Source organism: Stegostoma tigrinum, chromosome 19, assembly GCF_030684315.1.
Source record: "Stegostoma tigrinum isolate sSteTig4 chromosome 19, sSteTig4.hap1, whole genome shotgun sequence".
Lineage (NCBI taxonomy): Eukaryota > Metazoa > Chordata > Chondrichthyes > Orectolobiformes > Stegostomatidae > Stegostoma > Stegostoma tigrinum.
The window spans coordinates 3,150,816-3,176,891 of NC_081372.1; the positions used below are offsets into that span (position 1 = coordinate 3,150,816).

Sequence of the window (26,076 nt, forward strand, 5' to 3'; positions counted from 1 at the left end):
TCCCAGGGACATGGGGCAGCACAGAATTAGATACAGAGTAAAGATCCCTATACACTGTCTCCATCAAACACTCCCAGGAAAGGGACAGCACGGGGTAGACAAGGGTGTGATGAATAGTCAGAACTGACCAGTAATTGAGCAAATATTGACTGTAGACCAGTAACTGAAAGTGTCAATAACAGCTAATGCAGATTGACTATCTCCAGCAGTTAATATGGTTTAGAAAGAATGTGCCAGATATTGATCTGAATCTGAGGAAGGTGCAATTGAAAGGAAATCCTCCCTCTGTCCCAGCACAGATCATTCATGCCATTCTGTATTAGCTCTATTTGGCCTGGCTCTCTGAAAATGTTCACCTGCTAAATCAAAGTAGCAATACAGTAATAACAAGGTGTGAAGCTGGATGAACACAGCAGGCCGAGGAGCAGGAAAGTTTGGCGTTTCGGGTCAAGAGCCGAAACGTCAAACTTTCCTGCTCCTCTGATGCTGCTTGGCCTGCTGTGTTCATCCAGCTTCACACTGCGTTATCTCAGATTCTCCAGCATTGGCAGTTCCTACTATCTCTGTTTGCAATACAGTAGGACCATTGGCCCAATTCTTCCTGGTCCAGTTTCATCCTCCACAGAAGGGAATTGTTTTTATTATTACATTTAACCACCATACTCAATTTTTCTCACAACCAGCAGTGTTTCACTATCTACAAAACAATCTTGAACTAGAGTTTCTCCCTCAACCAGGTATAGAGCCATACAGCAAGGAAACAGGTCCAACTCACCCACACCAACCAGACATCCCAATCTGACCTAGTCCCAACGCCAGCATTTGGCCCATATCCCTCTAGACCCTTCCTATTCATGTACCCATCCAGATGCCTTTTAAATGTTGTAATTGTCCCAGCCTTCTCCACTTCCTCTGGCAGCTCATTCCATACGTGCACCAGCCTCTGCGTGAAAAAGTTGCCCCTCTGGTCCTTTTTAAATCTTCTCCCCTCTCCCCTTAAACCTATGCCTCTAGTTTGAGACTCCTCTACCCTGGGGATAAAGACTGTATCGTGTCACCTTATCCATGCTTCCCACAATGTTATAAACCTCGACGAAGTCACCGCTCAGCCCCTGATGCTGCACGAAAAAGACAAGCCTCTCCTTATTCAGCCTCTACACACAGCTCAAATCCTCCAGTTGTGGCAACATCCTTGTAAATCTTTTCTGCACCCTCTCACATTTAAAAACATCCTTCCTGCAGAAGGGCCACGAGAATTGTGTACAATATTCTCCATGTGGGAGTAATGCCACCTTTATGTGAAGGTGCCGGTGTTGTATTGGGGTGGACGAGGTAAGATGTCACATGATACCAGCTTATAGTCCAACAGGTTCATTCGAAAACACAAGCTTTCGGAACGCTGCTCCTTTGTCACCACTGCAAACTGGTGTTGTGCAACTTCTGACTTTGTCCACTTACATGTGTGAAGATGTTTCTCTGCCCTCTAGCTAAATCACTTGTATTTAATCTTTGATCCATGGTTGACTGTTCCTAACCTCTTCAAAGAGGAGGAAGAGATGAAGCGAGTAGCTTCCCTTTCAAATGTTTACACTTAATCACTTTGAGTAATGTGCATGTAAAAGAGCACAGCCCTCAGATCTGTCACTGCTTACCCATGTGTTAAATAGGACATCAAATCCCTCTGTCTTTGCCCTTCAAGGTCAGAAAATGCATGACACCAGGTTGTAGTCCAACAGGTTTATTTGAAATCACAAGCTTTTGGAGTGGAGCCCCTTTTTCAGGTGAAGTCACTATAACCCAATGTCATGTGATTTCTGACGTTGTCCACCCCAGTCCGACACCGACACCTCCACATTTTCGCTCTTTGCGTTTTACTGAAGCGTTTACTGGGGGGATTAACTGCCCAAAGGAAGGAACGGTCAGTTGATACATCGGAGTTTGTTTTTGCAGTGATCTGATGATTGTGAACTCACTGTGACTGTCGCCCCACTCAGCTCCCTGCCCCGAAGAGTGTTAGCAAGAAGGTGAGGACAGGGACTGACACTGAGAGGGGTCTGACACAAAATAATTCAGGTAAATATGACCTATAGAACCAACCACACAAAACACACATTTGGTTATGTAGCTAAGTCATTGTTTAAATAAGATTTAAAACAAAGGAATGTTAGATGTCTTCTTATTCCCATTGCACACATTCTTGCAATAATTGTGCTGTTGCTTGTTTCTGGCCAAGGGTCACCTTCGGCCGTTGGCATCTTTGGGGTTGCGGTCAGTTGGCAAACAGCTCCTTTGATCCAGGTATGGTCTGAATTTTCTGATGGAAGGGTGGAGAGGGAAAATTGCACATCTGAAACTCTCGTGAGACAGGGCTGGCGAGGGAGGGTCATTCCTTAGTCACTGGTGCTCCACTAATGACCCCTCCAGCCCCCAGCAAGAGAGGGACAGAGAGAAAGGGCATTGAAACCCTGCCACCTCCAACACTGTCTGACAGAAAAATAGTGTCCAACACACCGAGTCAGGGTCATGGTGGCCCTGTACCCAATGCCTCAGTCCACTTTCCAGATGATGGCTTTGCTGTCCTGTGTCCCACTCAACACATACCGATCTTCAGCTGAGCAGAGAGCTCCAATACCACCACAAGGAGCTTCCAATTCCTTCTCCAGGGAGTAGCACTCCGAGTTGATGATATAAATGCGTCCCTTGCCATTGTTGGTGGTTCCTCCTCCTCCAACCCAGACCTAGGAGGGGGATAGACAGAATCAGCAGGAGTTCACATTCCAGTTGGTGAACTTTGGGGGCTGAAACCCACAGTAACATACACACACACACACACACACACACACACACACACACACACACGCACACACACACACACACACACACACACACACACACACACACACACCAATCACATATAAGTCCTATGATTGGAGAGTTGCTGGTGTCCCAGTTCAGACAATTAATAACAAAAAGATAATTTGATGTGTAGTTCCGAGAATGAGCTACTAAACAGTACCAAAAGACAAAAATCCACAAAATGCCTTTACCCCTGAAAACAAGGGCCTCAGGCACTTGGAAACATCATAACCTGCAAGTTCCCCTCTGAATGGCACACCATCTCAGCTCAGAGCGAATCCTGAAGGACTGCGACACTTCCTAGTATCTGCTGCCCTTGTCCTTTCAGAGATTGGGAATTTGGAAGGAGTTGCCTGAAGTTTTTTTTGCTCAATGACAGGATGAGGGCATTGCTGGCCCAGCAGCATTTATTGCCCATCCCTAATTGCCCAGAGGGCAGTTAAGAGTCAACCACATTGCTGTGGGTCTGGAGTCACATGTAGGCCAGACCAGGTAAGGATGGAAGCTTCCTTCCCTAACTTTAGGACATTAGTGGAACTAGGTGGGTTTTTCCTGACAATTGATTTGATGATACAAATGCGTCCCTTGCCATTGTTGGTGGTTCCTCCTCCTCCAACCCAGACCTAGGAGGGGGATAGACCGAATCAGCAGGAGTTTATGGTCATCATTAGATTGTTAATTCCAGATATTTTATTGAATTCAAATTCCACCATCGGCCATGGTGGGATTCGAACCCGGGTCTCCAGAACACTATCCGGGTTTCTGGATTATCAGTCCAGCGATGATACCACCCTGCATTCCCCTCCCCCATTTGGTGAATGCACTTCCAGAGGAAGTGGTGGATGGGGGTACAGTTACAATGTTTAAAACACATTTAGAAAGGTATGTGAATAAGTAATGTTGGGAGGGATATGGGCCAAGTGTGGGTGGATCGTACCAGTTTAGTTTGGGATTATGGTTAGTGTGGATCGTTTCTGTATTTTATGGCTTGATGACTGTAACTTCTGCAGCGCAACTTGTAGACAGAACGCATCGCTACCATGGATTGCCGGTGGTGGAGGGAGTGGGATGTTTGTGGATGTGGTGCCAATCAAACGGCTGTTTTGTCCTGGATGGTGTTGAGCTTCTTGAGTGTTTTTGGAGCTGCAAACCATCCAGGCAAGTGGGGAGTATTCCATCACACTCCTGACTGGTACCTTGTAGATCAGATCATAGAATCCCTACAGTTTGGAAATAGGCCCTTCGGCCCAACAAGTCCACACCCCCTCAGAGCAACCCACCCAGATCTATCTCCCTAATCTAGACATCCCTGAACACTATGGGCAATTTAGCATGGCTGATCTACCTAGCCTGCACATCTTTGGACTGTGGGAGGAAACCGGAGCACCCGGAGGAAACCCATTCAGACACGGGGAGAATGTGCAAACTCCACACAGACAGTCGCCTGAGGGTGGAATTGAACCCGGGTCCCTGGTGCTGTGAGGCTGCAGTGCAAACCACTGTGCCATCATGCTGCCCCTAAATGGTGGATAGACTTCGGGGAGTCAGGAGGTCAGTTACTCACTAGAGTATTCATAGCGTCTGACCTGCTCTTGAAGCCACTGTGTTTAGGTGGTGAGTCCAGCTCAGTTTCTGGTCAATGGTACACCTCAGGATGTTGATAGTGAGGTGGTTCAGTGATGCCAAGGGGCAATGGTTAGATTGTATTTTTTTAGAGATGGTCATTGCCTGGCATTTGTGTGGCATGAACATGAATTGCCAGTTGTCAGTCGAAGCTTGGATGTTGTCCAGATCTTGTTACATTTGAACAGACTGCTTCAATATCTGAGGAGTCGTGAATGTTGTTGAATATTGTGCAATCATTGGTGAACTTTCACGCTTGTGACTAAGGGTTAGGATTGGCATTAGATTTCGGTTCGAGTTTGTATTAGAGGTTAGGCTAAGAGTTTAGATTGGGATCAGATTTGAGGTAGTGTTCATGGCAGATACGGTGTCAAATTGAGATTAGGGTTAGGGTTACAATTAGAAGATTACCTGGAATTACAATTACTATTAAGGTTTACAGTTAAATTCAATTGTGTTTAAGGTTAGGGGTTAGATTGAGTGTTGGGGGTTAGTTTAGGTTGGTATCCTGTTTAGGATGAGGATAAGAGTTAGAAGTTGTTTTAGAGTTAAAGATATGGTTGGCTACAGGGTTACTGGATAGATTGGTTAGAGCTAGGATGAGTAGAAAAGGGAGACTAGAGTAAGCGTTAAGATTAGGAATTAGTTAGGGATTTGGGTTGGCGGTAAACAAGGAGTTAATCTCAGCATTAGGGGTCAGACAGGGATTTTGTTGGTCCACCATGGGATGTAGATATCACTGGTTGGCCAATCGTTAATTACTCATCAGTAGCTGTCCTGGGGAAGGTGGTGGTGAGCTGCCTTCTTGAACCTCTGCAGTCCATTTGGTGTAGGGGCACCCACAGTGCTATCAGGAAGGGAGTTCCAGGAATTTGACCCAGGGATGCTGAAGGAACTGTATTAATTGATGTTTATATAGTGAGTCCAGTTCAGTTTCTGGTGGATGGTAACTCCCAGGATGTTCAGATTCAGGGCTTCAGTAAGGGTAACATTATTGAATGTCAAGGGGTGATGATTAGATTCTGTCATGGAGGAGATAGTGACTGCCTGGTTTGTGTGTGGTGATAATGTCACCTACCACTTGTTACAGTTAGTAATACAGTTAGGAGTCAGGGTGAGGGGTTAGTTTGGAGATAAGATGTGAGTTAAGGTTTAGGAATCAGTTGGTGTTGGAGTTAAGTTCCAAGAATAAGATATGGTTACAGATATGGTTTGGGGGTGAGTAACATGGAGAGTACCCATGAGGGGGTTACATAGGGGCTCTGGACAGATATTTGACCCTATTGAAGACATGTTAGTTACGTACCTGATTTTTGACATGAATCATGCAGGTAATGTTTGAGCAGCCTGGCAGTGGGATAGTTTCAATTGGATCCTTGAGATCATCTGTTTTCCAGATGTACAGGTTCGCTCGCTGGCTGCACACAACCCAAAGTTCATCTCTCTGCAACAGGAATTCAGTCTAGTGTCAAATATGTGCTGCCCGTCTGTACTCACTACATAGCCACCAGGGTGAAAACAGGGGAGTGGTGGCTTGGAGGGGACTGCTCAAGCCATAGTCTGCCATGACTGTGCCCACTCCCTCAGCATTGACCCTCCGATAGTGCCTGCTCCGTCAGCACTGACCCTCTGACAGTGCGGTGCTCCCTCAGCACTGACCCTCCGACATTGCGGCGTTCCCTCAGCACTGACCATCTGACAGTGCATGCTCCTTCAGCACTGACCCTCCACAGTGCCCACTCCCTCAGCACTGACCCTCCGACAGTGCGGCGCTCCCTCAGCACTGACCCTCCGACAGTGCCCGCTCCCTCAGCACTGACCCTCCAACAGTGCGGTGCTCCCTCAGCACTGACCATCCGACAGTGCCCGCTCCCTCAGCACTGACCCTCCGACAGTGCCCGCTCCCTCGGCACTGACCCTCCGACAGCGCAGCACTCCCTCAGTACTGACCCTCTGACAGTGCCTGCTCCTTCAGCACTGACCCTCCGACAGTGCCCACTCCCTCGGCACTGACCCTCCGACAGTGCAACACTCCGTCAGCACTGACCCTCCGATAGTGCCCACTCCCTCAGCACTGACCCTCTCTCTGACAGCGCCCACTCCCTCAGCACTGACCATCCAACAATGCCCACTCCCTTGGCACTGACCCTCCGACAGTGCGGCGCTCCCTCAGCACTGACCCTCCGACTAGCCCACTCCCTCAGTACTGATCCTCCGACAGTGCCCACTCCCTCAGCACTGACCATCCAACAGTGCCCACTCCCTCAGCACTGACCCTCCAACAATGCCCACTCCCTTGGCACTGACCCTCCGACAGTGCGGCGCTCCCTCAGCACTGACCCTCCGACAGTGCAGCGCTCCGTCAGCACTGACCCTCCGATAGTGCCCACTCCCTCAGCACTGACCATCCGATAGTGCCCGCTCCCTCAGCACTGACCCTCCGACAGTGCGGCGCTCCCTCAGCACTGACCATCCGACAGTGCCCGCTCCCTCAGCACTGAACATCCAACAGTGCCCACTCCCTCAGCACTGACCCTCCAACAATGCCCACTCCCTTGGCACTGACCCTCCGACAGTGCGGCGCTCCCTCAGCACTGACCCTCCGACAGTGCCCGCTCCCTCAGCACTGGTCCTCCGACAGTGCGGCGCTCCCTCAGTACTGACCCTCCGACAGTGCGGCGCTCCCTCAGCACTGATCCTCCAACAGTGCGGTTCAAGGTATGAGTGTTTGCGTGTGCGTTGTTTGTTGTTTTATCAAAAGGACTGAAATAAGTTGAGTTAAGGGGAGCATGATAAGTCCCCTCCCACTCAGCAGATTTCATATCCCAGACCCTCTTCCCAACACATCTCAAAGTAATATCTCCAGCCCTCAACCTCCAACTTTTGATGTCGTCTGTCAACCGAAAACGTCCAAGACCACAACCCTCCCACTCCGTGATGTCATCTGACAACCCTCCCACTCCGTGATGTCACCTGACAAACCTCCTACTCCGTGATGTCATCTGACAACCCTCCACGCGTTGATGTCATCTGACAACCCCCCACTCTGTGATGTCATATGTCAACCCTCCCACTCTGTGATGTCATCCGACAACACTGCCACTCTGTGATGTCACTGGGCAACCCTCTCACTCTGTGATGTCATATGTCAACCCTCCCACTCTGTGATGTCATCTGACAACACACCCACTCTGCGATGTCATTGGTCAGCGCTCCCACTCCGTCCGATCATTGATCAAACCACCCACTCTGTAATAACATAAGAACACAAGAGCTCGGAGCAGGAGGCGGCCCTCTGGCCCTGTGACCCTGCCCCGCCATTTAATAAGATCATGGCTGATCTTTGAGACTCAGCTCCACTTACCCGCTCACTCACCATAACCCTTAATTCCTTTACTGTTCAAAAATTTATCTAGCCATGCCTTAAAAACAGTGAGATAGCTTCAACCGCTTCACTGGGCAGGAAATTCAATAGATTCACAACCTTTGGGTGAAGAAGTTCCTCCTGACCTCAGCCCTACATCTGCTTCCCTTTATTTTGAAGTGATGCCCTCTAGTCCTAGTTTGACCTGCTAGCGGAAACAACCTTCGTGCCTCCACCTTATCCATTCCCTTCATAATCTCATATGTTCCTATAAGATCTCCCTTCACTCTTCTGAATTCCAATGAGTATAATCCCAGTCTACTCAGTCTCTCCTCATAACCCAACCCTCTCAACCCTTGAATCAACCGAGTGAATCTCCTCTGCACCCCCTCCAGTGCTAGTGTATCTCTTCTCAAGTAAGGAGGCTAAAACTGCACCCAGTACTCCAGGTGTGGCCTCACCAGGACCCTACACAGCTGCAGCATAGCCTCCCTGTTTTTAAACTCCATCCCTTGAGCAATGACAGACAAAATTCCATTTGCCTTTTTAACCACCTGCTGTACCTGCAATCCCACCTTCAGCGATTCATGCACAAGGACACCCAAGTCCCTTTGCACAGCAGTGTGCTGCAGTTTTTTACTATTTAAAACATAATCCATTTTGCTGTTATTCCTACCAAAATGGATGACCTCACACTTATCAACATTGTACTCCATCTGCCAGACCTTCGCCCACTCACTTAGACCATCTATATCCCTCTGCAGACTTGCAGTGTCTTCTGCACACTTTGCTTTACCACTCAGCTTAGTGTCATCTGCAAATTTTGACACACCACACAGTCCCCAACTCCAAACCATCGATGTAAATTGTAAACAATTGTCATCAGTCAACCCTCCCACTATGACCATCACACCTGATATAAAGCCACAACTCCCAATCCTTCAACACTAACCCCCCTGCCGACCCGCTGACAGTGCAGCGCTCCCTCAGCCCTGTGACCCCTGAAGTGTAACCTCTCTGATGTCATGACCTTATCCCCAGGGGCTGGAACTGAGATACCTGAGGGATGATGAGGAAGTCAGTCATGAGGTTGGAGCTACCCTCGGGGCTTGGTGTCAAGGTGACCTCCTGGATCTGTGTCCCATCTCGAGCAAGGACCAACAGACTGTACTCAACACCTGGGAAAGATGTATAAGGGGAGAGAGAGGGAGAGGGAGAGAGTGAGGGTCAGAGGAGAGAGGAGCGAAAGGTAAAGAGAAAGATAGAGAAAACAACAAGGTGAGGGCAAGGGTGGGAGAGAGAAAGAGACAGAGAGAAGGAGAGAGGAGAAAGGGAGAACAAGAAGGAGAGAAACAGGAGAGATGGGGGAGAGAAAGACATAGGGAGAGGAAAGAGGAGAGGGGAGAGAGATTGAAGGAAACAAAAGAGTCAACAGGAAGTGCAACAGAAGAGACAAGGAGAGAAATGGAAAGTGAAGAAAGAAAGGAAAGACCAAATTGTGAAGATTGAGAGACAATAACGGATATATGAAATATATACAAAATAGGAAAGAAAGAAAAGAAGCGATAGGAGAGGAGCATTCAGATAAAAAGAGAGAAAAGAGATAATGCTCAGAACAAGAAAGTGGGAACAGGAATGTGAAAGGCCAAGAGAGTCGAGGAGAGAGCAAAAGACAGAGAGAAAGAGAGATAGATAGAGAGTGAGACAGAGAAAGAGAAAGGGACAGTGAGAAGGAAGGAGGAAGAGAAAGGTAAAGAGTAGAAAGAAGTATTGGAAGAAATGAGAAAGATGGAGAGAAGGAATTAAATTCAAATTGGTCAATTGATTGCAAATTATTCTAAACCTCCTCAATGCCTGTGTGAGGAGATGGCTCTCCTGTGGTGAGATGACACTAGACCCTAGATACCCAGAGGTTATGGGTCTGGATCAGACTCTGATTTGGTCAGACCTTACGAGAGGAGAATAAACTGAACAAACAGATCAGCAGCATTGAATCGTGGGAGGAAGGGATGGACAGAAACAAGGGTACTCTAGAAAATCAAGGAATCACAGAAATGAATCTGAGAACACAAGCCATTCAGCCCATCGTGTCTAAGTCAGAGAGGGGTTCATTCACTTTATGGCACTTGGGATGTCAAAAAGCATTTTGTAATCGTTAAGACATTCCTGTTGGGTTGTCATTACTGAATTGTGTGAAACATAATGGCATATTTGTGCAAAGTAAGCTGGGAGGGAAACTGCTGGGTTGAAGTCTTATAATAAAGTTTCGATGATATGGATTGAGGGATTAACACTGTCCTGGTCACCAGGAAGAACTCTTCTGCTCTTCGTTAAAAATGGTTGACACAGGTTTCGGTTTCACAATCTGTTCAAAATCTTGGTATTACTGACATATTGAGTGGATCAAGACAAGACAGCAGAGCACACACTGGAAATTACAGCTGTCTTACTGAATAACTATCATCTCAGATTCTGTGTCAATCTCCAGCTTCGTCACTTTGCCCGAGAGAATGGTGTGACAATACTCACAGCACCAGATGTGGTCATGATGCAGCAAAATGGACGTGAGCCTCCAACACTGAGGTAACTGGAACTGGCTCTTTATCTCCATCAGTCCCGGGTCCCACAGCAGAATGGAGCCGTCCAGGCTACAGGAGTAAATCTGACTAGAGTGAAAAAGAAATCTGCTGAAGTTCTTCCTTGTACTGTCTCTCTCTAACGGCGTGCCCCCCTCCTTATTTATTACAGATGTGGGCATCAGTGGCCAGGCCAGCTTTTGCTACCCATCCCTAATTGCCCTAGAGTGTCTTGCTCAGCCATTTCTGAGGGCAATTAAGAGTCAGCCCCATTGCTAAGGGTCTGGAGTCACATGTAGGCCAGACCAGAAAAGGAAGGCAGTTTCCTTCCCTAAAGGACATTGGTGAGCAGATGGGATTTTTAAAATGACTGCTGGTGGTTCCTTGGTCACCACTAACTGAGACTAGGTTATTGCATGGCTGGAGTTTCTCAGCTTCTCGTGTTTGGATTTGAACTCACTTTCTGCTGGACATGCAGCCCTCAGCTTACTGGGTTCCCAGCCCATAACATGATCAAATCATCTGCACCCCTCACGATTGAAGGTACCAGTGAGCGGTGATCAGTGCCTTTTCCAGAATCCGTCAGAGAGTGGGGTTGGGGTCTGGCTGGATACCTGGAGATTCCGAGTTGACTTTGAGCTTCACTTTGGTGAAGGAGGCTCTCTCACTGGTTTTCCAGGTGATGGCTGAGGAGGGAGGGATGGAGCGAGGGTATAACTGTGGGTGTGGGGAGGTGGCTTACCTGATAGTGTCCCCATTCTCCTCTGTCTCCTCCTGGATCATGTCGGACACTTGGTTGCGATGACCCACCAACCTCTTGTTGCAGGTCATGGTGAGCGCGTCAATGATGTAAATGGATGAGTCCTCCGAGCCCAGCCACACCTGCTCATACCCGATGCCAATCATACAGTTCTATGCCAGCAGAGACACAGAGAGACTGGGTCAGCACTGAGCAGCTGGTCTCCTTTAAAACATACTGACTTTCACTATCGTGTCCTTTAAGGGGTTGTAAACCTCAGTTTTTGTTTACTTTGGCTGATTGTTTTGTTCAAACAAAATAGTTCAGGGTCTTATGGTACAGAGGTAGTGTCCCTTTCTCTGGGTCAAAGGGTCTGGGTTGAAACCCTATCTCAGGGTGTGGTTGCCATGAAGTTTATCACAACATGCCCAGGCAGGCTGGTTTATGAAAGAACTGAGGCTGAAGGTCTTGTGCCAGGCCTGTCCCCCAGCGCTTGGTAACAGTTCCCACACAGGACGGGTGGTAATGGCCTGAGGAAGGGTGTCTGAGTGAGAGCAGGTGGTTAACCGAGCTTTCTGTCAAACTGAAAGAGAACTCTTTCCCCCAAAACAAAACTTTAATCATCAGAGATAATGTGAACTGCAGATGCTGGAGAATCCAAGATAATAAAGTGTGAGGCTGGATGGACACAGCAGGCCAAGCAGCATCACAAAAGTTGATGCTTCGGGCCTAGACCCTTCATCAGCCTGATCATCTGCCTGATTAGCAATAAGCAGCAACAAATACAACAATTTAAACTGAAAGAAAACAATTTTAAGGACAGTCACAGTATCTTCAATGCCCCGGTCACACATGGTGGGATCCTGTCATATGACGGAGAGGAGCTGCAGTCCCCTCCCCGTCTTTGCCCCAGTGGCCACAAGCTTTTTTGGCTAATCACTAGAAATTATGGGTTACAGAGCTACAGCTGCCTGGGAATTGTCATTGACATGGTTGGCATTTCGACCATTGCTGCAGCCACTAAAACGCAAAGGAAGGTTGTCCTCTTCATGGGAACTGAAAGGGCTCGGCTCTGGAGCAGGGGCTCACTTGCAGCTGGGACTTTGCGATTCCCCCCAAAGGCCACTCTGCCATTTTAGCCTCCAGGAGGCCATAGGCCAGGTGTATAGGCCAGGTGTATGTGGACTGTTTTAGACTTCAGCTCCTCCGCCCTTTTTAAAGAAGTTAATGCTAAATCTTTCATTGTAGGTCAGCTCCTGCTCTTTGAACATTTGGGGTAGAGAGGGGCAGATAAACCGGAGGTGGGGGGGGCTTCCTCATTTTCATCAGGTCAGAGGGGTGCATGGGACCCTATTTGCCTGTCCCTTTGTGGGGTTTGTGGAACATTCCTTGTTCTGGTCCTATTCTGAATGCACCCGCAACTCTTTCTCTGATACATTGATTATACCATCGGTGCTGCTTCCCTCTCTCATCCAGGATTGGAAAAAATCATTCATTTTGCTTCCAATTTCCACCCTTCCCTCCCTTTCATCTGGTCCATCTCTGACTCCTCTGTTCCCTCCTTGACATCTGCTTCCTTTTCTGGGGATAGACTGACCACTAATATCCACCATAAGCCCCCGATTCCCACAGCTACCTGGACTATACATCCTCACACCCCACTGCCTGTAAATCCCATTCTCTCAGTTCCTCCGTCTCCATCACATACGTTCAGATGATACCAACTTCCAAAAGTGAGCCTCCGAAATGTCCACTTTCAGTGGGAAGGTCCTGAAGGCTAAAGTGGCAGAGTGGCCTTTGTGGGGAATCACAAAGTCCCAACTGCAGTGACGCCCTGCTCCAGAGCCAAAGTCAGGAGGTATGGGATACAGGCTGATTTGGCTGTCTGGATTCAGAATTGGTTGGCTAACAGGAGGCAGAGTGTGGTTGTAGATGGTAAGTATTCTGCCTGGAGGTCAGTGCTGAGAGGTGTCCCGCAGAGCTCTGTTCTTGGGCCTCTGCTCTTTGTAGTTTTATAAATGACTTGGATGAGGAGGTTGAGGGGTGGGTTAGTATGTTTGCTGATGACACAAAGGTTGGAGGTGCCGTTGATAGTATCGAGGGCTATTGCAGGCTTCAGCGAGACATTGACAGAATGCAGAGCTGGGCTGAGAAATGGCAGATGGAGATCAACCTGGATAAATGCGAAGTGATGCATTTTGGAAGTTCGAACATAAATGCTGAACATAGGATTAAAGGCAGGATTCTCGGCAGTGTGGAGGAACAGCAGGATCTTGGTGTTCAAGTGCATAGCTCCCTCAAAGTTGCCACCCAGGTGGATAAGGTTATTAAGAAAGCATATGGTGTTTTGGCTTTCATTAACAGGGGGATCGAGTTTAAGTGCCGCGAGGTTATGCTGCAGCTCTACAAAACCCTGGTGAGACCACACTTGTAATATTGTGTCCAGTTCTGGTCGCCCTATCATAGGAAAGATGTGGAGGCTTTGGAGAGGGTGCAAAGGAGGTTTACCAGGATGCTGCCTGGACTGGAAGGCTTGTCTTACGAGGAGAGGGTGACTGAGCTCGGACTTTTCTCTCCGGAGAGAAGGAGGAAGAGAGGTGACCTGATCGAGGTGTACAAGGTAATGAGAGGCATGGGCAGAGTCGATAGCCAGAGACCTTTCCCCAGGGCAGGATTGATTGCCACGAGGGGTCATAGTTTTAAGGTGTTTGGAGGAAGGTATAGAGGAGACGTCAGAGGGAGGTTCTTCACCCAGAGAGTTGTGAGCGCATGGAATAGTTTACCAGTGGTAGTCGTGGAAGCGGAGTCATTAATGACATTTAAGCGACTGCTGGACATGCACATGGACAGCAGTGAATTGAGGGGAGTGTAGGTTAAGTTATTTTATTTTTGGATTAGGATTATTCCACAGCACAACATCGTGGGCCGAAGGGCCTGTACTGTGCTGTACTTTTCTGTGTTCTATGTTCTTCCCCAAACTTCCTTAGCACTGTTGTTGACAGGAACTGACCCATCACCCTTCAGTCCTCAAGCACCCACCCCCCTTGTCCTTACCGACTATCCCAGCCGCTTCCACATCCAGAAGGTCATCAGAAGCCATTTCTGCCTCCTCCAGTGAGATACCACCATCAGACACATATTCCCCTCCCCCAACTTTGTCCACCTTCCACAGGGACCGTTCCCTCCGGGACACACTGGTCCACACTTCCTTCACCCCCAACACCTCCCCACAGCCCCACGGCACCTTCCTCTGTAACTGGCGAAGGCGCAACACCTGCCCATTTACCTCCTCCCTCCCCAGTATCCAAGGCCCCAAACACACCTTCCAGGTGAAGCAACACTTTGGCCACATGTTCCTTTATTCATTCACGGGATGAGGGTGTCGCTGACCAGGCAGCATTTTTTGCCCATCCCTAATTACCCAGCAGGCAGTTTCAAGTCAACCACGTTGCTGTGGGTCTGGAGTCACATGTAGGCCAGACCAGGTAATGGTGTCAGTTTCCTTCCCTAAAGGACATTAGTGAGCCAGGTGGGTCTTTTTCTGCCAATTGACAATGGTTTTGTGGTCATCATTAGATTTCTAATTCTTGCAGCAGTGGGATTCGAACCCAGGCCCCAAGAACAAGAGAGGCTGTTGCACCTGACTGCCTCCTTCCCTTTTTGTGGTTAGGTTTGTGCCAGGATGTCTTTAGAAAGACAGGAGATGGCATCAGCTGGTGTCCTTCTGGTCTCCATAGCAAACTGGAGCAGGAGTAGGCCATTCAGCCCATTGAGTCAATGGCTGATCATTCAATTCAGACCCATGTTCCCACTTTCACTCTGTACCCCTTCGTCCCTTTAACCCTCTCACAGTGGGTGATTGGGGGGCTGGAGTACATCACCGCCATTCCAAAATTATATTAGAGTTTTGTAAGTTTCCATCAAATTTGTGAGTTTTGTTACAGATCCCGTCAGGAACTGATTGTGTTTGTTCAATTCAGTCATTTTAAAATAGAATTGTAGAATGATACAGTACAGAAGAGGCCCTTCAGCCCATATATCAGCCCTGGAACAACACTTCTCTAAACCTGCATGAGTCCCACTTCCCTGGAGTAGGCCCTTAGCCTCAAATGTTGTGGTAGGCAGAGAGCAGCGTTTCAAAATGGCAGCTCACCCACATCTTCTCAAGGGACAACTGGGAGCGACCAATAAATGCTGGGCCCAGCCAGTGATACCTACATCCCACGAGTGAATAAAATAAAAAAACAACTTCAGGTGCATATCCAAGTACAATTTAAACGTTATGAGGTTCCCCACCTCAATTACCCTGCCAGGCAGCGCATTCCCGACTGCCAGCACTGTCTGGGTGAAAAAAGAATTCCTTCCATCCCCTCTAATCTTTCTGTCTTTCACATTAAAATGTTGCCCCTTTTTCTTTTGATCCTTTAACTCAGTTAGGGCAGCAGCACCATGTACCCTCACCAGCAAACCCACTCCACATGTGACCATGTGTAGCAGCACCCCACCTCTGTCACTGTTGACTCGACATCCTTCCATGTCACGGGGTCGGGGGCAGGGCGCAGCTGGGCCATTCATGTCTTTTTACTCATTCACGGGACGAAACAGCATTTACTGCCCCATCCCTAATTGCCCAGAGGGCAGCTGACAGCCAATCACATTGCTGTGGGTCAGGAGTCACATGGAGGCCAGGCTGGGGTAAGGATGGCAGGCTTTCTGCCCTGAAGGGCAGAAATTGGAAACAGAAATTTCTGCAAAAGCTCAGCAGATCTGGCAGCGTCTGTGGACAGAAATCAGAGTTAAAGTTTCGGGTCCAGTGAGGAAGGGTCTCAGATGCTGCCAGACCTGCTGAGCTTTACCAGCAATTTCTGCTTTTGTTTCTGATTTGCAGCACCCGCAGCTCTTCTAGTTTTTGCTTAGTGAGCCAGGTGGGTTTTCCCTGATAATTAGCGATGCTTGTGTGGTCATCATTAGATTCTTAATTCAAGATTTTTTGTTTTTAAATATTAAATGCAAATCTCACCATCTGCCATGGTGGGTTTTGAACCCAGGTCTCCAGAATGTTACGTGGCTCTCTGGATTAACAGCCGAGTGCTAATACCACTAGGCCACCAGCTCCCCCTGTCCAGCGTCACTCACCAGTTTGGAATGCCCAGCTTGGATTGGTGGTTGCTCCATGATCCATGTGGCTGCATTGTACGTCATCACCCTGCCATCACTCAGACCACACCACAGCTTCGGGTGTGTGTCAGCGCTCTCGCACGGGTCCAGGTTACCTGGCAACGAGAAGGTCACACTGTCCACAGGGATGCCCCCTCAACAGCTAAACAATCCCAGGCATCTCACAGGGCTGTTACCAAGCAAACCTCGTTACAGGATCACAAGAGACGATATGAAGACAAAACGGGCAGAAGTGTGGCTCAAAAATAATCCTTCAAAGTTTTCTTTGCCTTATTCCCCTCTCATGCTGAAATGTTAATGGCACAATTTCCCCAGTGATGGGAGAATTGGAATGCGTTTTATATGAAACAGCTGCAAAGAAAATATCAACCAACACAAAGCCGACCAAAGGAGCCCCTCCAAGAAAAAATCACATTGGGCAGTTTTATAAAAAGGGCAAGGCGAGTGGAAAGATTTCAAGAGGAGTATTTCGGAGCTCAGGGACTAGGCAGCTAAAGGAAAGGTCGCAGATGGGTGCTGAAGAGGCCAGAGTTGGAGGAGATTGCAGTGAGATGGAAGGGCAAGGCCTGGAGGATGGGAAACTCAAATGAGAATGTGAAAGTCAAGGATTTGCTGGACCAGGAGCCAGTGTAGACCAGTGCATTGAATGAGATAGCGTTTAAGGGGTAGAAAGAGTCAGAAGACTTGTTGGAAAATTGAAACAAGTTTAACTTCAATTGAACAAAATGAACGACATAGATTGTGATGCAACCTATTGAAGTCAGATGTGCTGTGGCCTCAGGACCAGTGGTAATTTAGCCCAAAGGGCCATTTCAAAAGTGTAGACATGGCCCCGATCTCTGATCTTATCCTATCTGAGCCTGGTTCAGTTCCGTTACCTACAGAGAACGATATTGTTGTGTGACAGTGCCACACGCCCCTGAGCTGCGTATTTGCAACAACAACAAAAATTGAAGGGGCTTATAGCATCAGTTTGCTCTGACTGATACTGGGTCCAACAGATTCAACTGCAAAGTGAGGTTTCAGAAATTTGAGTTTAGAAAGTAAAAAGATGCTCTGAGCGAGATGATAAAATGGTAAAGGAATTGGAGAATGCCTAATTGGGTGGGGGAGGGGTGGGGGTAGTTCAGAAAACAGCCCAGGACCTTAGAACGAAAGCTGGCACCATTCAGGGGTTACGCCAGGTAATACCTTTTTTACAGAGGGGCAGTGGAAATCTGGGAGTCTCTCCCCCTCTAAAAGTTACTCCTGCCGGTCAGAGAAACAAGTTGAGTTGTCAGGGCTCAGATCAATCAAGGTTTGTGGGGGTAAGGTATAGAATGACACTACAAAATGGCACATAAAACAGAGCTGTGATCTGAATCAGCCATTGCCTCACCAGATGAAGGAGCAGGTTTGAGGGGCTGAATGGCTTCCTCTTCTCAGTCTCATTTCTGTTCAGGGCAGGAGCTGAAGACACTTGATGAGTTCTGCTCCTGAGACTATCACCTGGTCAAAAAGCAATGCCTTTATGTTTCCACAGTGAGAGAGTCAGGCAAGGCCAAGGGAAGTTATTGAAGTCCATCCAGGGAATGGCAGTGGGAGGGAACTGTTCTGCCCGCGTAGCCCTCGGGAAAAGCCAGCTCGCCACTTACCAGGAACATACAGCAGGACATCAACCGCGTAGGGGGGAGAATTAGAATCAGTGAGGTGAAGGGTGTGCTTCAGGGCATCTGACGTCATCCGTGGAAGAGCGGGTGGCTCTGAGGTGGAAAAGTAAAGTAGTTGTTAGAAAAGAAATGTCTCAGGAATGTTCTGATCCATTTACCCCAGTCTCTGTCCCTGTGTCCTCTGCTGGTTCAGAGTGTGTGGAGGAACACTGGAGAGTGACCTCACACTGAAGGGCAGACGTGATGTCTGGGTCAGTGAGAATCTCTCACTTTTTGGACTCTGCTTGACATTGTTGTCAGCCCACACGTTAGGCTGAGAGAGGCTAACACTGGGAGAGATGGCACAGATCACTTGGAATGGTAAATGGAGTCCCATGTGCTCTCTCAAGGGGATGTGAGAACTCACACAAGGCTGTTCCAGGGAAGGGAGGGCTGGGTGGGGGGGGGGGGGGGGGGGGGGGGGTGGGGGTGGGTGGCGGGGAGAACACTGCAGAAGTTATAGAGTCATACAGCATGGAAGCAGACCCTTCGGTGCAACTCATCCAGGCCAACCAAGCTCCCATACTAAAATAGTCCTGTTTGCCTGCTCCTGGCTCATATCCCTCCAAACCTTTCCTATTCATGAACTTATCCAAATGTCTTTTAAACGTTGTAACTGTACCACACCTTTCACTTTCTCTGGCAGTTCACTCCACATACCAACCATCCTCTGTGTAAAAAAAAGTTGCCTCTCATGTACTTTTTATAACTTTCTCCTCTCACCTTAAAAATACTCCTCTGTAGTTTTAAACTCTTCCATCCTCGTGAAAAGACCCTTTCCATTCATGTAATCTATATGCCTCATGATTTCACAAACCTCAATAACCCTTCAAACCCCTAAGCTCCAGCGAAAAAATGTCCCAGCCTACCCAGCCTCTCCTTACAACTCAAACCCTTCCTTCCCAGCAATAACCTGGTAAATCTTTCCTGAACCCTCTCCAATTTAATAATATCCTTCCCAAGCAGATTGACCAGAACTGTACGTATTGACGTCAGTGAATCTTTCTGTGCACAATTTGGCCCCTACTTACATCATTTCAGTGACTTTACTTCAAACGGTGTGGTTCTGGAAGATACTGCAGAAACAAACTTATCTTTTTGAACAAAATCTGAAAGAACTGCAGAAGCTGTAAATCAGAAACAAAAACAGAAATTGCTAGAAAAGCTCAGCAGGTCTGGCAGAGTTTTTGTTACCTCTTTAAAAGGCTGGTGCACTAACGACTTCAGGCCCACCAGGAGGAGTGAACAGTGAAACCAGCTTGGAAAAGGCGCTACATAAATGTACGTCATTACCTTTGCGTACTGGCCCCAGTTATTATCGTTGGGCAGTTTGGTTGTGAGCTCACCTTGTCCAGCTGTTTGGTCCAGGTATGCCAGTTTGGAAGCGATGGTCATGGGACGTTGGTGAAAGCTACACTTGGCCACAGCATTGATGAGCTGGATGTTGCTGAGTGCCTGCTGAATGTACTGAGGGTCCTGCACAGAGGGTGGGAGACATGAGGCAGGGAGACAATGACAGTGAAGAATCTCATCAGACAACAAACCCAGCACCTTCCACACCAAGAAAAAATCAAACCTGCACCAACTCCTCCATGCTGCAGGCTTCACTGTGGCTGGGCAGGTGGGGAATGCCACCGACTGGCGGGTGGCTGAGCCACAGGGCAGGGGGTTGTCTCAGGTCTGGGGGTTAGTTTGGGGCTTATTGGGATGCTCTAGGCCGCTTCAATTTGCTTGGATGAGGGACACAGTAGCTGCTGCTGGGAGCTACCTGTGTATGATTCCCACTGCAGGTAACAGGGCCAGCCCAGCTCTGACACTCCCCTTCGTCGATTAATAGAATAGAATCTCTATAGTGTGGAAACAGGCCCTTTGGCCCAACACATCCACACCGGACCTTACAGCATGTCACCTAGACCCATTCCCCTATAACCCACCTAATCTACACCTCCCTGAACACTACGGGCAATTTAGCATGGCCGATCCACCTAACCTGCACATCTTTGGACTGTGGGAGGAAACCGGAGCACCAGGAGGAAACCCACAGGGACATGGAGAGAATGTGCAAACTCCACACAGACAGTCGCCCGAAGCAGGAATTGAACCCAGGTTCCTGGTGCTGTGAGGCTGCAGTGCTAATCACTGAGCCATAGAACATAGAACATTATAACACAGTAACACTCCAGTGTTAGGAGTGTAGGGGGGGGTGAGATCATGAAAGCTTTGTCAGGATGATTTCCAGCACTGGCCAGCACAGAGAATGGATGATAGGAAGCTGGGAATGAGATTGAACTGTGCATTGGAAATTCACCCCACTTTAACCGTGGCCCACTAACAGTTCAGGTGAAACGGGCAGGTTAGAATCCATGTCGTTTCCAGGCTTCTCAATATGAGCAAAAGCAAAATGCTGCAAATATTAGAGATCTGAAATAAAAACAGAGAATGCTGGAAAAACTCAGAAGGTCTGGCAGCAATTGTGGAGAAAGAAAAACAGTTAACATTTCAGGTCCAGTGACCCTTCTTCAGAACTGAGTCATAGCAGACTTGAAATGTCAACTGTGTTTCTCTCCCCACAGATGCTGGATTTCTCCAGAGTTCTCTGTGTCCATTTCAGATGTTCCAACACAGTCCTTCTGGCAATGCCCCAACATTGCAACCATTCATACTATTCCCCCTCCCTCAACTCAGACCTCAGTGAATGGGAGTAGCTGAACGCTGGGTAAAGCCAGCTCTCCTTTTGATTGATAAAGAGGCTCTTGCAAAGATTCAGACACAGTGTGCTGCACCAGGATGCTGATATAATTCTCATGTCAGTGCTGGAACACATTGTGCTGGGATCTCATGGAGTTTACAGTCCACACACAAGACCAGTGAAGTCTCAGATTCCAACCCCTTGCTAAACCCTACCTCACTGGCTGCTGCTGGGGACACTCAGGCAATGAAACGAGTGTGTGTTTTTAATGTGGGTTTTGGGGGGAGAGGGTTTGAGGTGTGGGACAAAGAGGTGGCTGGTCGAGATTTGGGTATTTTCAGCTCTAACCGTGGGTGTGTCTTTCCATGATCTGCAGTTGCTGCCACGGTGGGTGTTGGTGGGGGTGGGGAGGATGCTAGCAAGACCCTGGGATTGACTGCAATAGGACACTGGAGTGTGCAGATGCCCTGGAGCACAGCAGTCTCTCTCTTCACCAGGCTCTGGGCAGTAAGGTAAGAGTCTGCAGTGAAGCAGTCAAAGGCCCAATGCAACAAGATCTTGACAACATGCAGGCTTGGGCTGACAAGTGGCAAGTGACATTCACACAAACACCAGGCAATGGCCATCACCAATAAGAGACAATCTAACCACTGCCCTTCAATGGTGTTACCGTCACTGAATCCGCCACTATCAACAACATTGGGTTACTATTGACCAGAACCTCAACTGGACTCACCACATAAACACAGTGACTATGAAAGCAGGCCAGAAACTGGGAATACTGCAGCGAGACACTCATCTCCTGACTCCCCAAAGCCTGTCCACCATCTACAAGGCACAAGTCAGGAGTGGGATGGGATACTCCCCACTTGCCTGGATGGGGACAGCCCCAACAACACTCAAGAAGCTCGACACCATCCAGGACAAAGCAGCCACTTGATTGGCACCACATCCACAAACATCCCACTCCCTCCCCCACCGACGCTCAGTAGCAGCAGTGCGTACGAGGCACACTGCAGAAATTCACGAAAGATCCTCAGACAACACCTTCTACACCCACAACCACTTCCATCTAGAAGGACAAAGGCAGCAGACACATGGGGATACCACCCCCTGCAAGTTCCCCTCTGAGCCACTCACCATCCTGACTTGGAAATATATCGTCGTTCCTTCGGTGTCGCTGGGTCAAAATCCTGGAATTCCCTCCCTCAGGGCATTGAAGAGGACTGCAGTGGTTCAAGAAAGCAGATCATCCCCACCTTCTCAAGGGACAACTAGGAACGGGCAGTAAATGCTGGGGACGGGCAGTAAATGCTGGGCCCAGCCAGCGACATCCACACCCGCTGATGAATTAGAAAGAACACTGGTGGTTGGATCATATTGTAGGAGGTTCTGCCTTGAGTTTGCATCCTCCTGCCATCAGCTCATCCTGATATAACAATCTGTCAATGATGGTCCTCACTGTAATCAGAAACCCCAGAATCCTGCCAGCTTAAAGAGGTGAAACATTATCAAGGTGTTGGCAAGAATATGAGTCACCTGATCAGCCGAGATCTGACTAAATGGGACAGCAGGTTTGGGAAGCTGAGTGGCCTAATCCTGCCCTGGATTTGTGCGTGCAAGTGGCTGTTTTTAACACCGTCGCACCGTTGCATGGACACATCTGAGGGCTCCAACGTCACCCAGGGAGGTGATGGCCTTGCTGCTCCTCATGAGGATGAGCCTGTACAGGGGCAGGAGGAAGAAATGTCGTGGAATAGTTCTCCTGGGATTGCCTGCCCAAACATCTGAAAAACCCAGCTGTTAATTCTGGGAAACTCTTGGAATACTGGAGATTTCCTTTTGACCCAAAGATTTGATAATGCCTAGCCACCCCAGAAACTGGACGCCAGAAATAACCTAGAGTGGGACCTCATTCAACACCCAAGGATTGAGGGACCTGAATGGCCCACAAGCCTGCTCCATTACTCAATGTGATCAAGGCTGGGCTTTTATTTCAACTGCACCTTCCTATATAATCCCTTTATCTCTCCAATCCTGAAAATCCATTGAGATCAGACTGGAATGTACTCTTTCGGGTGGAGAATTCCAACCCTTTGAGTGAAGAAATTTCTCCTCATCTCAGTCCTAAATGATTGGCCTCTTCTCCTGAGACTGTGTCCGTGTATTCTAGATTCTCTACAGTCAGGAGATACAGTCTCTCTGTATTTGTCCTGGAAATAATGCCTTAAGAATTTCACAGGTTTCCATTAGATCACCTTTCATTCTACTATCATGTTGGCTATGCAACTACAGACAGAAGCAGGTCATAGAGTCATTGATTCATATAGTAGTACAGCATGCAGACCCTTTGGCCCAAACTGGTCCATGCTGACCATGGTACCCACTCAGTTGGTTCCAACTGCCTGCATTTGATCCATATCCCTCTAAACTCTTCCCATCCATGTACTTATCCAAATGGTTTTTAAATGTTGCCATTGTACCTGCCTCAACCACTTTCACTACAGCCCAATCTACACACATACCAATCTCTGTGTGAAGAAGTTGCTCCTCAGGTCCTTAAATCTTCCCCTCTCACCTTAAACCTGGGAAAAAAATTATATGCATTCATCCCATTAATGTCCCTCATGATTTTACACATCCCAATAAAGTAACGCCTCATCCTCCTATGTTCCAAGGAATAGAGCCTTATCCTGGTCAACCTCTCCCTAAAACTCAAGCCTTCTAGCCCTGGCAACATTCTTGTACACCTTCTTTGCACACTTCCCAGTTTAACAATACCATTCCTACAACTGTGTGACCAAAACTGTACAAAAAACTCCAAATGCGGCCTCACCAATGACTTATACAACTGTAACTTAACATCTCAGTTCCTATACTTCATACCTTGATGAAGGCCAGCATGGGGAACGCCTTCTTCACCACCCTGTCTACCTGTGACACTGCTTTCAACAAACTATGTACTCGTACTCCTAGGTCCCTCTGTTCCACAACACTCCTCAGGACCTCACCATTTAATGTATAAGCCCTTTCTTGGTTTGACTTTCCAAAGTGCAACACCTCACACTTATCTGTACTGAATTGCATTTGCTAATCCTCAGCCTATTTCCCCATCTGATTAAGATCTCTCTGTAACGATTGATAATCTTACTTGCTATCAACGATACTTCCTAATTCTGTATCATCTGCAAACTCACTAGTCATGCCTTGTACATTCACATCCGGATCATTTACTTAAATAACAAATAACAAAGGTCCCAGCACCGACCCCTGTAACATGCCACTAGTCACAGGCCTCCAGACTGAGAAACGACCTTCAACAATCACCTTGTGCTTCCTACCATTGAGCCGATTTTGAATCCAGTTAGCCCTTTCTCCCTGGATCCCCTGCAGCCGAACCTTCATGACTAGCCTGCCATGCAGGAACTTGTCAAAGGCCTTACTAAAGTCCATATAGACAACATCCACTTCCTATCCTCTTCCATCTTCTTGGTTACCTCTTCAAAAAACTCTCAAAGACTTGTCAGACAGACATGGCTTCCCACGCACAAGTCCATGCTGACTATTCCTAATCAGACCTTGACTACCTCAATGTTGATTGATCCTGTCCCTCAGTATCCTTTCCAATAACTTGCCTACCACTGATGCCAGGCTCACTGGCCTGTAGTTCCCTGGCTTGTCTTTGCTACCTTTCTTAAACAATAGAACAATGTTAGCCACCCTCCAGTCTTTTGGAACTTCACCAGTAGCTAAAGATGAAGCAAAACCCTCTGCTGGGGCCTCTGCAATTTCTTCCCTAACCTCCCACAATGTCCAAGGATGGACTTGATCAGGCCCAGAGGATGTATCCACCCTAACGTGCTTTAAGGCTGCAAATGCTTCCTCTCTGGTAATGTGCATGCGGTCCAAAACATCTCCACTTGTTTCCCTTATTTCCTTAGAATCCATGATTCTCCCTTCAGTAAACACAGAGGTGAAATATTCACCAAAAATCTCCCCCATCTCCTGTGGCTCCACTCAGATGGCCATACTGATCTTTAACGGGACCTATTCTCTCCCCAGCCTCCCTTTCACTCTTCATATAGCTATAGAGCCTCGTGGGATTATCTTTAACTGTATCTGCCGGATCCATCTCAAACCCTCATTTTGCTCTTCTGATTTTCCTCTTCAGTGTGCTGCTGCACTTTTTATAGTCACTTAGGGATTTACTTGAGCCTGACAGCTTAAGCCCAATGTATGCCTTCTTCTTTTTCCTGGCCAGAGCCTCAAAATCCTTCATCAGCCAGGGATCCCTAAATCCGCCAGCTTTTCCTTCACCCTAACTGCGTGTATCGTTCACACTGAGATTTCAATGCTTCAGGCTTAGCTGTCCCCAATCTCACCTTGTGCCTATCTGCCAGAAACTTCCCTGCACACATCTCCCGGATGATCACCTTCCACAGGTCCCGCTCTGACTTGAGATTGGCGATGAAGGGCTCCTTCTTGTCCCGCACCTTGATCTTCAGGGCCAGAATCTTCAGAGGGAAGATGGATACTGGTAAACAGAACTCCACTTCCTGAGAATGACAAAAAGATGGAGTCAGCCAGATCTGATCTAAATGCACACGGATGGTGTGAAACAGCAGTAAATACTCTTTGTTACTGTTACTGGACTGCGACTTATTTCTAGCCTTGACTATTCTAAATTTTTCCTGCCAATCTCTCAATTATTGGTAAGTTTGAGCTCATTTTAAATGTTGTTACACATGTCCCACCTCGTCCCACTTCAAACTGGCTTCCCCACACAACTGCCTCCTCTAGAGCCGGCCATTCCAACACTTCCTGACCAGCCTTCTATCTTCCAATCTTAGCTGCCAATGCCAAGTTCCTTTTATCCAATCACCTGCAGAGTTTGCTCACCTATATTGCCTCCTGGTCAAACAATGGATTATCTCCCCAGCCTTTTGTTCAAATCCTCCCATGGCCTACTCCATCCTCTCTCTTGAACTCCTGATCATTGAGTCCCTCAGTGTGGAAGCAGGCCATTCAGCCCATCGAGTCCACACCAACCTTCCAAAGAGCATCCCACCCAGACCGACTCCCCTATCCTATCCTACGTCTGGGGCACTGCTATTCCCATGGCCAATGCACTGAGCCTGCATATCTTTGGACCATGGGAAGAAACCAGAGTAAACCCACGCAGACACAGGGAGAATGTGCAAACACCGCACAGACAGTCGCCCGAGGCTAGAATCGAATCCAGGTCCCTGGCGCTGTGTGTCAGCAGTGCTAACCGCTGAGCCACTGAGCCGCCCCATCCTCAGAGATATCTTCCAGCGCTGGAGTTCCTGATTTGAAACTCTCCATCAGTGGCAAACATAGTG

General features: G+C 48.1%; 1 protein-coding gene across 1 annotated transcript in view; it reads right to left on the reverse strand.

Annotated features, from left to right (window-relative positions):
- Positions 1-490: 490 nt before the first annotated feature.
- LOC125461643 (DENN domain-containing protein 3-like) overlaps positions 491-26,076 on the reverse strand; it is a 161,400-nt gene continuing 135,814 nt past the window's right edge. The window contains exons 16-24 of the mRNA XM_048550597.2: positions 25,096-25,269; positions 19,371-19,500; positions 17,971-18,078; positions 16,295-16,431; positions 11,162-11,331; positions 10,373-10,509; positions 8,903-9,021; positions 5,786-5,923; positions 491-2,738 (exon numbers count right to left, since the gene is read on the reverse strand). Of these exons, the coding sequence (XP_048406554.1) occupies positions 2,547-2,738; positions 5,786-5,923; positions 8,903-9,021; positions 10,373-10,509; positions 11,162-11,331; positions 16,295-16,431; positions 17,971-18,078; positions 19,371-19,500; positions 25,096-25,269 (1,305 nt within the window). The 3' untranslated portion in view covers positions 491-2,546. The remainder of the gene's footprint in view (positions 2,739-5,785; positions 5,924-8,902; positions 9,022-10,372; positions 10,510-11,161; positions 11,332-16,294; positions 16,432-17,970; positions 18,079-19,370; positions 19,501-25,095; positions 25,270-26,076) is intronic.